Source organism: Amborella trichopoda, chromosome 13 (genome assembly GCF_054954075.1).
Source record: "Amborella trichopoda isolate Santa Cruz 75 chromosome 13, AtrichopodaSantaCruz75HAP2 v2.0, whole genome shotgun sequence".
Lineage (NCBI taxonomy): Eukaryota > Viridiplantae > Streptophyta > Magnoliopsida > Amborellales > Amborellaceae > Amborella > Amborella trichopoda.
Genome location: NC_142348.1, coordinates 39,232,812 through 39,247,024, shown reverse-complemented (window position 1 = coordinate 39,247,024; position 14,213 = coordinate 39,232,812). Strand labels below are relative to the sequence as shown.

General features: G+C 32.9%; 1 protein-coding gene across 1 annotated transcript; it reads left to right on the top strand.

The window, feature by feature from the left end:
- Positions 1–5,402: 5,402 nt before the first annotated feature.
- Positions 5,403–8,918, top strand: LOC18446419 (putative pentatricopeptide repeat-containing protein At5g52630). The gene is made up of 2 exons (XM_011629578.3): positions 5,403–5,703; positions 6,491–8,918. Exons 1-2 carry the CDS (start codon positions 5,608–5,610, stop codon positions 8,678–8,680), a joined length of 2,286 nt encoding a protein of 761 aa, XP_011627880.1. The 5' UTR covers positions 5,403–5,607; the 3' UTR covers positions 8,681–8,918.
- Positions 8,919–14,213: the final 5,295 nt, after the last annotated feature.

The window sequence follows — 14,213 nt, the reverse complement described above, 5'->3', positions numbered from 1 at the left end:
ATATAAATATGAAATTTGGTACGTCTCATCTTCTCATTGAAGTGCACGTATTAAAATTATTAAAAAAAGAAATTAGATAAAAGAGAATAACCAAAATACCCCTTGAAATTTCAAGGGTATTTTGGTCATTTTCTTTTATTGAAAATATTGTTTTTATATTTTTCGCTAGTGCGAGTTCAATAGAGGATTGAACGTCCAAAATTTGGTGTCAAACTAGTCTATAGAAAACAATTTAAAAATAAAATAGTGTAAAGACGTGATATTGTGATTGGGGCATTCGTAGCCCTCCATTCAGAATGGACACTTGGATAAGGGGACGTATATAAGTTTTATGCTCTAGGGGAAGCATTGAAAGCTTGCCTTAATCTTAAATCTAAAGATCTTAAAAAGTAAAGTAAAAAAATAAAAATTAAAAACCCACTCTATAAGTTTCTATAAAAAGATTGTTTACAATAAGAGTATTTATTTTTGAAACAAAGTGGTCACAATTAGTTACAGTCATCTGATGTGAAGTTTAATAGCTTGGATGTGTTACAAAGTTCAAATTTTTTTTTTTTGAAGTTTGAGCTTGGTCAATGAAATAATTGCAACCACCTAATTTTACATCTAATGATTAAGATTAATATCTCACCTTGTATCAAATGTAAATGGTCTTATTTTATATTGTTCCTATTTTAAAATAAAAATATAGTTATACGTGGTTGCCGGAGAGATATGGGGAGCTAAAATGAATCTCCTATACTCAGGGGATCTAGTTGAGAGAGGGGGATTTAAATAAGAAAAAAAGAGATTTGGGGAGAAAAAAATGTGGGAGAGAGAGTTTTTTATTTGTTTCTTTTTAATTTTGTATTTAAAGGGAAGAAGCTCTCCTTTTTTTTTTTTTTTTTTTTTTTTTTGGCAAATAGATGGTGATTGAGTAAAGAAATATTTTTTTATCTTTTGAAAAGATCTTTGGGTGGATGTTCTTGTAGATACCGTATAATCGCTCAAGATTCATATTTTATTTTATTTATTTATTATTTTTACATACATAGATGTCCCTTTTGACCTTACTTTTTTAGGTATCCCACCGTGCTAATCAGGGTTTGAAACTCGACGAGTCGAACCGGCTCGAGAATCAGCAGACCACGTGTCGATTCCACTACAATACCGGGAATCGCCTGTGTCTAAAGAGAACCGGGTGATTCACCATTCCACTACAATACCAGGAATCGCCAGTGACTAGAGAGAACCAGGCGATTCCCAATAGTGAATCGCCATGTGACATCATGATTCTCTCGATTTTTCGATTCATGACGTCATGACTCATCGATTCTTCAATAGAAGGGCATTTCGGCCGATTCTTCAATGGGTATTTTTGTAAATTTTAAAAAGTACATGGCCCGCCGATTCTTAGGCGATTCCCAATAGTGAATCGCCATGTGATGTTATGATTCTCTCGATTCTTCTTCTTCGATTCATGACGTCATGGCCCGTCGATTCTTCAATGGAAGGGTATTTCCTCGATTCTTCGTCTTTGATTCATGGCGTCATGGCCCGTTGAAGAGCATTCCGCCGATTCTTCAATAAAAGGGCATTTCCACCAATTCTTTAATGGGCATTTTTGTAAATTTTAAAAAGTACATGGCCCATCGATTCTTAGGCGAATCCCAATAGTGAATCGCCATGTGACGTCATGATTCTCTCGATTCTTCGTCTTCGATTCATGACGCCCTGGCTCGGCGATTCTTCAATGGAAGGGCATTTCCTCGATTCTTCATCTTCGATTCATGACGTCATGGCCCGTTGAAGAGCATTTCTGCCGATTCTTTAATGGGCCATCATGGCCCACCGATTCTTCAATGGAAGGGCATTTCCTCGATTCTTCGTCTTCAATTCATGACGTCATGCCCCGTTGAAGGGCATTTCCTCCGATTCTTCAATGGGCCGTCATGGCCCACCGATTCTTCAATGGAAGGGTATTTACTCGATTCTTGGTCTTTGATTCATGACGTCATGGCCCATTGAAGAGCAGTTCCGCCGATTCTTCAATGGGCATTTGACGTCATGGCCTGTTGAAGAGCATTTCCGCCGATTCTTTAATGGGCTGTCATGGCCCGCCGATTCTTCATTGGAACGGCATTTCCTCGATTCTTCGTCTTTGATTCATGACGTCATGGCCTATTGAAGAGCATTTCCACCGATTCTTCAATGGGCATTTGACGTCATGACTCGTTGAAGAGCATTTCTGCCAATTCTTCAATTGGCATTTTTTGTAAATTTTAAAAAATACATGGCCCCCGTATTCTTCAATGGGTTTTGGCATTTTTTGTAAATTTTAAAAAGTACATGGCCCGCTGATTCTTCAATGAGTTTTGTAAATTTTAAAAAGTACATGGCCCGCTAATTCTTCAATGGGCATTTTTGTAAATTTTAAAAAGTACATGGCTCGTCGATTCTTCAATGGGCATTTTTGTAAATTTTAAAAAAGTACATGGCCTGCCGATTCTTCAATGGGCATTTTTGTAAATTTTAAAAAGTACATTGCCCGCCGATTCTTCAATGGACGGGTATTTCAGCCGATTGTTCCATGGGTATTTTTGTAAATTTTAAAAGTACATAGATCTTAAGGTCCACACACCTCGTCACGTGACTCTCATCACTTCACACGCGTTATCATCGTTAACTACAAAGAGGTATTTATTCACTAAAACTTCCTTCTACCTCTTCGATGTGGGATAATGTGAAGGTATTAACTTGAAACATTAATATATTATATATTTTATTTGCTCTTTTAATACTACTAAGTAACATGTCGCTTACTGGTTATGGGTTCGATTCTCCTTGGGACGAGAAAGGGGGGTTCTCTTATTATTTTCTTGTCAATTTTATTTGTTTGAGGTCAAATTTTTTTCTTATAAATATTTTTCTTGTCAATTTTATTTTTTTGAGGTCAAATCTTTTTCTTATATAAAAATTGAAAGGTTTTTTCTCAATTTCTCTTTTTGTCAATTTTTTTTATTATAAAAAAATGAAAGGTTTTTTTTATCAATTTCGGATTTTGTTAAATTTTTCTTATCAATAAAATATAAATTTTCTTATAAAAAAATATGAAAGGTTCTTATCAATTATTTTTCTTGTCAAATTTCTTTTTTTTTGTCAAAAAAATAAAAAAATTTTGTCCAAAAAAAAAAAGTAATAAAAAGTTTTTGTCAAAAAAAAAAGTTCTTATAAAAAAATAATAATACAACAAGTATTTTTGTCATAAGAAAAAAATGAAAGTTTTTTCGATTAATTTCGCTTTTTGTCAACTTTTTTTCTTCTAAAAAAAATGAAAGGTTTTTTTATCAATTTTTTTTTTATAAAAAAAAAAAGTTTTTATAAAAAAAAAAATAATACAACAAGTATTTTTTGTCAAAAAAAAAGGTTCTTGCTAAAATAAAAAAACAATGTAATACAACAAACATTTCTTGTAAAATAATAAAAGATTTTTGTCAAAAAAACTAAAATGTTCTTATAAAAAATCATTCTTTATTGTAGTCCATGTATGATTATATATTTCATCTATGATAGTTCTGTGATTTTTATTTTGTGTGATGCAATTTAATTGTTAAAATAAGTTCATACAGAGAAAAATATCTCAATATTCACATATTGATGAAAAAAATAAAAATTAATAATATAGTACCCCGATTTCTTATTGGATTCTTAAAAAAAAACATTTATAACAAATTTTAATAATTTTTTTATATTTTTTTATAGCTTAATCTGATCAATTCGATCGATTTTCGATCCGAATCGCTGATTCGTAGATCTGAATAGTTTTGTAATGCCCAATCCAAGTCACCGATCCACTTTTTAAACTACTGGCGCTAATACTTTTTAAACCATACCCCTAATCCCAAGAGTTTTATTTTTACAATCACCCTACGTCAAAAAGGGTTTGTGGACAAAAATATCTTTCATTTTAACTTACATTTTACACCCAACAATGTGTATGTCCAACACAAAAGTGTGTCGAACTGAATTTTTATCTTCAAAATGTGTCGGTGTGGTAGATTTTGTGTCGAATATGCTTTTGGTAAGATGTACTAGGCTGGCTTTTAATATAAAAATTTTATCAATCCAACAAAAAATGAGTCCGCGAGAAAAAATGAGTCGGACCAACTTGTATTGAAATTGTGCTAGTCTAATATAAAATGTCCTAGAATGGCTTCTATAGTTAAGTTATGCCAGATTGACACATTTTGAGCCGGACCGGTTTAGAGAGAGAAAGTGAGAGTGGAGAACATGACCTAAAATGAAGGTATTTTAGTAAAACAAAGTCGTCTTTTTACTTAGGGGCGGTTGCAAAGAACAATAGTAGTTGGGGTTCATAATGTAGTATTTAAGTGTTTGAAGTAGGGATATCTAAGAGAAAATTGTTTCACGCAGTTGGGGCCGCATTTCTACATTTACAATCTTTGGGATATAAAGCATCTATCTTTAATATAGATGCAAATAGGCAGTCCACTTAAAAATAATTGAAACTAACGTTCTAAATATTTTTTAATAAAATTAATTTTTAAAATTTATTTATTTTTTCATATTCATGATGTTTGTATTAGAGATTACATGTCCTTAAAGATTAGGTCCAAATCTCCATCTCAAAGTATAATTATCCATAATTCTTAAAAAAAAAAAAAAAAAGTAAAGAAACATGTAGTATAAGGGATCTATTGTATGTTACTTTTGATTTAGGGGTAGATGAAAAATAAACATTTTTGAAATAAAAAATGTGGATTACAAACTATTTGGGGTGGCATGCCTAGGAAGATCTGTCACAGATAATTTTCTCTAAAATTGAGATTAGAGAGAGAAGAGAGAGTGGACGTACATTATATTATATAAAGAAAAGTTTATATATAGTCCAGGCTTTATACAATCAAATTTGAGCGTACATAAAAAATTTCATTAGCAAATGTTGTTTTGATGCTTAAATATCTTCAAATTGATCATCTCGACATCAAGATGTATGGACATGAAAAAAAAATCGATTTCAAGTTTTAAAAATAGTGTTTCTTGTAACGTATTTTTGGACTATCAATTTTTAAGATTTTCATAGATCTATCGATCTATACTATTTTTTATATTTTAAACTTTATAAATAAATATGAAAATATATTTTTAGGCTATAACAAAGATTTTTAATATTAAAATCACATTTCTCAATACTATTCGAAGGTTGGTTCTAATTTGATTGTTTGGAGCCTAGCATCTATACAAACTTCACTCGTTTGATTGTTTAGAGCCTAGCATCTATACAAACTTCACTCGTATATATATATATAAAATAATTTTATAAAAAAAAAATTAATATTTTAAATGATCCTCATTAAATATACCACATATTTCTAATAAACATATGTGTGATAAATTTAATTGTGATCATTTGAGTACCGGCGTGAAAGGGTCATCATCTATGGTCAAATAAAGCAGATAACGTTTACGGGCCAACATAATGCATTACACCGGTACCCAACCATGTTCACAATGTTGGGAATTCAGAAAAACTCCCACATCATGGTGCATAGAGCTGGAACGTTGAACCTCTTCTCAAAAGAACATACTTAGCTTGAAGTTGCTCCCATGGCTTCTCTGCCATGTCCTGTTTTTGCAAATAACATACTCGCCGCTGAACCAGGATTGAGAAATGGGGCTTCGTATCTTCCCTCTCCAGAAAAGGTATGCATTTGGTTCTTCTCATTGGTTATCTCTAAAATTCTTCAAGAGTTTAAGAAAATGAAACTGTAGCTCTCCAAATTAGGAGCAGAACGTTACTGGGTTCATCTGAAACTGATGAATTGTACATGGAAATTATAGAACGGAATCCGAGGAAATTCAATTCTTGAAACTTTCTTAGTTTTGGTGTTCTCAATTCGTCCATGTAAGTGTTGCTTCAAAAGAAAACAGATTTTTTTGTTTTTGGTTGGTAAGCAAAGTTAGTATTAAAATCAATTAAGTTGCAAAATCTATAGTGTATTTGATGAGAATACTAGGATCCAATATAGTCTTTTACTGTCTGGGATCTTAAAGTAGAGAAAAAATTAGTGGGATTCAGTTTTGAGGTTTCTATATAATCATTTATGGGTTTTTCTTCATTTCTCTTTCCTCAATTGCAGAATTTGGGGATATTTTCAGAAAGTTTGTACGTTAGTGTTAATGGGTTCTTCTTTGATTTCTGGCATAGTCTTTCAGGAAAATACACTAAATTGAAGGCTTTGCGGTTGATTTTATTTTCTGAATTTCATCAATGTTCACTCTTTCCTCAGCTTCTAAACCTTCCTTTTAGTCTCTGACTCCATTCTCAGCAAAAGGGAAGGGGCCCAAATCCCTACTCGCTTATTTCCTATTTTTTTCCTAACACTTCCTTTTCAAGGGAAAAAAAAGAAAGAAAATTAACTTGAACTCAAACTTTTTAGTTTCATTTTCTTATTTTGATATATAAAGTCTTCATCAATTTTGGCGCCAGGCCGCTGCTAGCCTTTCCTATCAGAGATACCCCACAACCACCACTGTCATGGAGAAAACCACCAGTTTTCAACAGCTACATTTCAGTGAAGCTCTCTCCATTCTATGTGAAGACCATAAAGTTGACTCAAGCATTTATGCTGCTCTACTGCAAGAATGCATACGTAAGAAATCATTGTCAGATGCCCAAGCAGTTCAAGCCCATATGATAAAATCGGGATTCCATGAGCATGTCTTCCTTTCCACTTTTCTTGTCAATGTTTATTCAAAATGCGGACATACTGATCATGCTCGTAAAGTTTTCGATTCTATGTCTCGCCGAAATATTGTTTCTTGGACTTCTCTTATGACAGGGTACGCCCACAATTCTCAATTTGAGCAAGCTGTGAATCTCTTTTGTGAACTCCTAGAAATTGGTTGTTATCCGACTAATTATACATTTGGTGCTGTTCTAAGTGCCTGTACGTCACTTGGGTATTTGGATTTTGGCAAACAAATTCATGGTTACATCCTAAAATACAAAATTGGTTCTGATACAAGCATAGGAAACGCCCTTTGCAGCTTATATTCAAAAAGTGGGGATGTTAAGTCAGCTCAAAAAATCTTTGAAGGAATTCCTGATAAAAATGTTATCTCGTGGACTACTATCATATCTTCAGCTGTTGATAATGGTGAAAGTGAGTTGGGCCTGAGACTTTTTGTTGAGATGTTAATGGCAGCGGTTGAACCCAATGATTTTACACTAACCAGTGTTTTGAGTGCCTGTTGTGTTATTCTTGATCTAGGTTTGGCGAAACAGATCCATTCATTTAGTATTAAAACTGGGTTGGAATCCAACTTACCAGTCACAAATTCAGTAATGTATACTTACCTGAAATGCTCAAGGCTTGAGGAGGCCCGCCATTTGTTTAATAGCATGGAAACCATGAGCCTAATCACTTGGAATGCTATGATTGCAGGCCATGCCCAGCTCATGGATTTGTCAAGTGATGGCCTTGAAGCTAATAGTAATGGTGTAGAGGCCCTCAAAATCTATCTTAAATTGAACCGGTCGACCATGAAACCCGACTTGTATAGCTTCTCAAGTATATTATCTGTATGCAGCAACCTAGTGGCCATAGAACAAGGGGAACAGGTTCATGCACAAATGATTAAGAGTGGGTTTCTATCGGATGTTGTGGTTGGAAGTGCCTTGGTTAACATGTATACAAAATGTGGGAGTATAGAGAAAGCAATCAAAGCTTTTGTGGAGATGCCCACCAGGACTACAATCTCTTGGACCTCCATGATAAATGGGTATGCCCAACATGGCCTGTGCATGGAAGCCTTGCAACTCTTTGAAGAGATGAGGTTAGCTGGGGTTCGACCTAATAAGATCACCATTATGGGTGTCCTATCGGCTTGTAGTCATGCACGCATGGTCAATAAAGGGCAATACTACTTTAAGATGATGAAGAATGAGTATAACATAGAACCCACAATGGACCATTATGCATGTATGGTGGACATGTATGTAAAGGCAGGGAGACTTAATGAGGCTCATAAGGTCATAAAGGGAATGAGAATTGAACCTAACGAGTTCATATGGTCTCTCTTGCTTGGTGGCTGCAGAAGCCATGGTGACATGGAGCTGGGCACTTATGCAGCTGAGCGCCTTTTAGAACTCGAGCCGAAAGATACCGCGACTTATGTTATGTTATTGAACATGTATATGTCAGCTGGGAGATGGAAGGATGTTTCCAGAGTGAAAAAACTAATGAAAGATCACAAATTAGGTAAGTTACAGGACTTGAGCTGGATAAGCCTAAAAGATAAGGTGTATTCCTTTAGGGCTGATGATAGATCAAATTATCAGACACCTCAAATTTATGCTCTCTTGAGTGATTTGCTTGAGAAAGCAAAGAGTTTGGGTTATGAGGCAGATAAGCACTTAGAGCTGGAAGATGTAGAGGGAGAGGAGATGGTTTCTACCTCTATCAGTCATCACAGTGAAAAGCTGGCTGTTGCATTTGGCCTAATCAATACGCTTAATGGTGTCCCAATACGTGTTGTGAAGAACCTTCGAGTATGTGGGGACTGCCATAGTGCAGTCAAGGCATTTTCCACGATAACCCAGAGGGAGATTATCATTAGAGACAGTAAACGCCTTCACATATTCAGTGATGGCCGATGCTCATGCGGGGAGTTTTGAATCTATGTCCCACATGTATCATAGAATTGTATGTTGAATGTGTCTGATAACTCTAACAAAAGCATTAAGGAATAATGTATATTTATAATTGTAAAGTGTGGCATCATTCATGTTCTTGGAGCTTCTATCTGTTTGGCTTCACATTGAAATATTATTCTTGAGCATTGTTATATCATGTTATCTTTTGTAAAGTGTGGACATCATTCAAGCATTTCTATGCCAATAGTTATTCCTTCAAGTAGTTTAGCAACGTGCTCTTTCTTAACTGGATCTTAGGGCTACTGAGAAGATCAATTTTTTTCTATTTTAGCTTCCCTTCTTGATGTTTGCTGTAATGTTAATCTTGCAAAAAAAACCTTTCTTTATCATGGGAAAGCGTCATTGAGAAGACTGAGACTTTGGTCCTGAGACTTTGGTCACAATTTGAAGGAAACATTTACAAATAAGTCATATTCTATTGCTTTTATGTTGCTAGATTTGTGTTTCTTTTGTTGTTTTCTTTTTTTATCTGGCCCGGCATGCCATAATGGAACCCAATATGATTAAGAACTAAGAATTATCCTTTTCTGCCCTAGGTACGCAACTGCCTAGATATGCTTAAAACATGGTCAAAACTTCAAAGTTCTTTTAGTGGAGCTCAAACTGCAAACCTTCTTTAACCGAGGTCAAAATAAATCCTTTGCAAATGCAAATTATAGGAATCAAAATAAAGGTTAAGGCTCCATTTTTCTCCTTGTCAAAGAATAAAAGTGAAGTCTCAGTTCGAAATGGAGCTCAATATTCCACTTTTCAAATTGCAACAGAGTTCCAAAGCAGGAATCTCAAACTTCATGTAACAAATCAACCCACATCTTTGCTTCAATTATAAGATCAAGATGAACTAGAAACTCTCAATATCTGTGAGGTATTTAACATCCTAGACTTGGAGAATCAAAGATGCAATCAGGTCGTGATGAGAATACCCCGTAAGATACAACCAAGCCTTGTAAAGCATGATGTAGACCTCTTTGAGTTCCGCCGAACTCAAGAAAAGCCAAAGAGTACAGTTTCGTAATAATTTTCCCTAAAAATGACTTGGCTTGGGTTAACTTTCAATTTGGTACCAATCGGATGAAACATGGTGGAAAAAAATCGCAAGTTAGGGAGTTTATTGTTTTACTGCAGCAAATGAAAATGGAAGAAAGAACAACTAAATTTCAATCTCAAATCAGGTTGTATAAAAGGATATTGGATAGCCGCGGTCAAAATCATATGTCAACATGTGTCGAGAGAGAATGAGACATGGCAAAACTCTTAGATGGCAAGCAGAGGGGAAGTGTCCTTAATTGCAGGTGAAAGACTTAATTGCAGCTAAAATTTGGGACTTCAAGAGAAGGCTCTAAAAGGCTTGTGAAGATTTAACCACAATTAGCCAAAGGTTGATCAAAGGGTTGGGCCAACTAAAGGATATACTTTGGCACAAACCCAAACCTCACCCGCTGTCATTGTTTGGCTTGGGCCAGTCGGCCACCTACGTGCACATACGAGTGTGATTTAAGTACACCAACAAATAGAAAATGCCCTTTAACCCCCAGCCTCTCATTCTCTTTTAAGACCCTATAGGGTTATGAAAGTTCCCCACTACAAAGCCATAAAGAAGCTTGCCTCTAGGCAATGTGGGACTGATAGGTTTCAAAAAACTACAAGTGAATTTACAGTAAAACAAGTCGCGATTTTCTCAGAACTCGATGGAGTTCCATTAAAAGCATGTTACCACTATTCCTATAAACTTCCCAGGTACTGATTGGTAGATCTCTTTGGAACCAAAGAAAATGATAGATCTAAATGAAAAGTTTCAAACAAAGTAGATTATAAACTAAATAATTAAAGGGTGCAGTTGACATACGGATGCATCCATAGCTGTAAAAGTAAGGTGCACCTTCAAATTTTATCATGGTATATAATTTTGATGTAAAATGTTTTTAGGATTATCTCAAAATCTATTTTTATATCTAATTATACAATTATTTAGAAAAAAACTAAATACTGACTGGTTAACATAAATTTTGAAATTTTTGTTGAGGACTTTAAGCCAGTCATGCCAACTACCCAATTTTATATCCAATGGTCTAAGGTGATATTAACGGTCCTATTGTGTACTTTTTTCATTTATAATATGCTTATTAATTATGATTATCTCAATTGAACATATAGTTATTCACCAAATAGATCTATAAGTTTTATTCCTCAAATATTGTGTAAAGAACCCAAAGGCCATGTCAAGAAAATATATCCGCTTAATTAGTTAAACTCTTTATAGACTAGAACATGCGCGCAAGTAATCTTATAAGATCCTTGTCATAGTATTATTGTCAAATAATTTCAAAAGGAGTAGTAAGTTATAAAATCACTACATACATATTTGTCTCTATGTTGATATCATGCATATGTTTGGTCATAACCTAGAAATTGTGGAGCCACTAAACATTTAGGGAGTGTGAAATTGTTTTTTGAAAAACATTTTCACATGAGAATTATCTCATATGGTTAAGTGTGGAGATATTTTCATACCAATTGATCCTAGTGCATCTTTTCGTACCAATTGGCAACTAATTATCGTAAAAATATTCTCATATTTAACCACATGAAAGAATTTTTTCATATAAAAATATTTTTTGAAAAATAATTTCAAATGAACCAAACGTGCCATTTAAGTTTCTCTCATCGAATTTTGATATGTGAATATTTTATTAGTGTGGATATCTAAGGGTGTGTTTGATTTTCTAAAAGTATTCTTTCATATCTAGGGGTGTATTTGATTTTCTAAAAGTATTCTTTCATATTTAGAAAAAGTTCCGCGTTTGTTTCATAATTTTCATGAAAAGGTCAGAAACTAATCTTTCAACAAAAGTTCACATTCCTTTGTTAAAAAGTGAAAGATTAAATTCTTGAGGAGGCAAGAACTTAATCTTTCATAACTTTTTGTTAATCACTATTCACTATGCATAATATAAAGGGTGAGGTTTCTAAAAGGTTGCAACCGTAAACAATCCAATGGAGGCGCACCTCCAAATTTATCATAACATGTAATTTTGTTGTAAAACATTCTTAGGATCATCTTAAAATTTATTTTCATATCTAATTAAAATATTTTAAACTCAAAAAACGGTTAAAATCAAGGACATATATAAACATATGAAAATCTTGAAAGTGGATGGTCTAGATAATGTGTTGTAAGATGCTCTATTTCTGGGAATCAAAATCTTATATATATATATATATATATATATATATATATATATATATATATATATATATATATATATATATATATATATATATATCTCGATGTCGAGATGATCAAATAGAGGATTTTTCAACATTAAAACAACCTTTCCAATGGATTTTTCAGGTGCATATGTACTTCTACATTTTAAGGTTGCAACCTTATATAAACTCTGTCCTAATATAAATACTTAATATTAGTATTATTAATATAATATAATATAATATAATATATTGTAATATAATATAGTATGATGTAAAATACTTTTTGAAGATTCACCTATTTTTGATGAACACACACCTAAAATTTCAAGTGATTTAAATTTGTAGAAAAAAAACTAAACTTCAAACATTACCGGACATCCATGATCATCAGATCAGCCTAGAATCAATCTGGGACATTGGGCTTATATGTTCATATGAGCCAGTAGGTTAATCCCATCTTTTCCCATATATATATATATATATATATATATATATATATATATATATATATATATAATATTCAAAGAATAGTATATGGAAAATCATGGAAACCTTTAGCAGCTAGGCCCTATCATCATAGACCTACCCCTGTTGATATACAATTCGAAGAAGATTTGGTAGCCCAGAATATTTCATATTCAGGAAAATCAATAGTAAATTGGAATATAGATGGATTATCTGAACAACAAATATTAGACAATATGAAACATATGACCATGTATGCCTCTGCGTGCAAAATGGTAGGCAACCATGATCAAGAGGTCGTCAAAGCCATTGTTTGTGGTTTCACAGGATGGCTTCAAGGTTGGTGGGATTTCCACTTACCTTAAAATACAAAACAACAAATTTTGAATAATACTCGCCAATGGACTGTTAAAAATGAAAATAATCAAGACGTCCTATATTCTGAAAGTGATGCTGTTAATACTCTCATTTACACCATCACACTTCATTTTGTAGGGAGTACAGCCTTACTTGAAGCCCGATTTGAATATTTGTTATCTAATTTAAGATGTCCAACCCTATCTCATTATAAATGGTACAAAGATGTTTTCTTTTCCAGACTATTAAGTAGAGAAGATAGCCAGCATGATCATTGGAAAGAAAAATTTATTGCTGGATTACCATATTTATTTACAGAAAAGGTAAAAAATCGATTAAAAAATAAAAATGTATGAATAATACCATATTCTGTTTATACATTAGGAGAATTATCTGCAGATATATGTGCAGAAGGATTAGCCCTATGTACAGACATGAAATTAAAGAAACAATTAGATAAACAAAAAATGACTGGTAAAAAAGAGTTATGAGACTTCTGTGAACAATTCGGATATCATATAGAGAAATCTAGAGATAAATTTCATAAAAAGAAAAGATATAAGACAGAGAGAAAAGAAAAGAAATCTTATAAAAAACATAAAAAAGAAAATTTCATAAAAAGATTCTCTCCAAAATACAAGTACCATAAAGGTAAAAAAAAATTACCTGTATGTTACAAATGCGGAAAAGTTGGCCATTATAAAAGCCAATGTAAAATAAAAAAGAAAATAGATACTATAATCTTAGAAGAATCTATTAGAAATAAACTATATGATATAATACAAATATATGATGATGATTCTTCTGAATCTTCCACTAATACTACAATGGTAGGACAAATAGAAGATAAAGATTATTTCATGTCCTCAACAGAACAATCTGGATCTGAACAGAATATAAAAGAATGTTCTTGTAATATGCTATCCAAAAAAGATACATTAATATTAGACCTTATAGAAAAAATAAATGATCCAGAAGAAAAGAGAGAAATCATTACCCAATTTATCACATTAACAAAAGCAAAAAATAAACCAGTTCCATTACTCAAACCACCAGAGGATTACAATTTTGTTGAAATACTCAAACGAATTAATAAAAAGGATATACTTCAAAGAGAACCCACAATATCTGAATTAAAAAAAGAAGTAAATGAAATAAAAACAGAAGTAGGACAATTAAAAACTAGAATCAAAATATTAGAATTACAAAATGACATACCAAGAACTGTAACTGATACAGATGAAATCGAATTCGATCAACTAGCAGATCCTAGTGATAAAGAACCAGAAACCTCCGGAACCAAAGAAGTTGAAGAAAATATTTCTGTAAACTTAGTAAATAAAATTATTTCCCAAAAATGGTTTATATTAGTAAAAATTGTCATTGAAGAAGAATATAATTTTCAAACATTAGCTTTAGTAGATTCAGGTGCAGATTTAAATTGTATTAATGAAGGTTTAGT

What these genes read in the sequence shown, in the direction of transcription:
- LOC18446419 (XM_011629578.3), top strand. Translation starts at nt 5,608, where the DNA reads ATGGCTTCTCTGCCATGTCCTGTTTTTGCAAATAACATACTCGCCGCT. An exon ending in ATCTTCCCTCTCCAGAAAAG is followed by an intron (nt 5,704 to 6,490) that starts GTATGCATTTGG and finishes TTTTGGCGCCAG; the next exon opens with GCCGCTGCTAGCCTTTCCTA.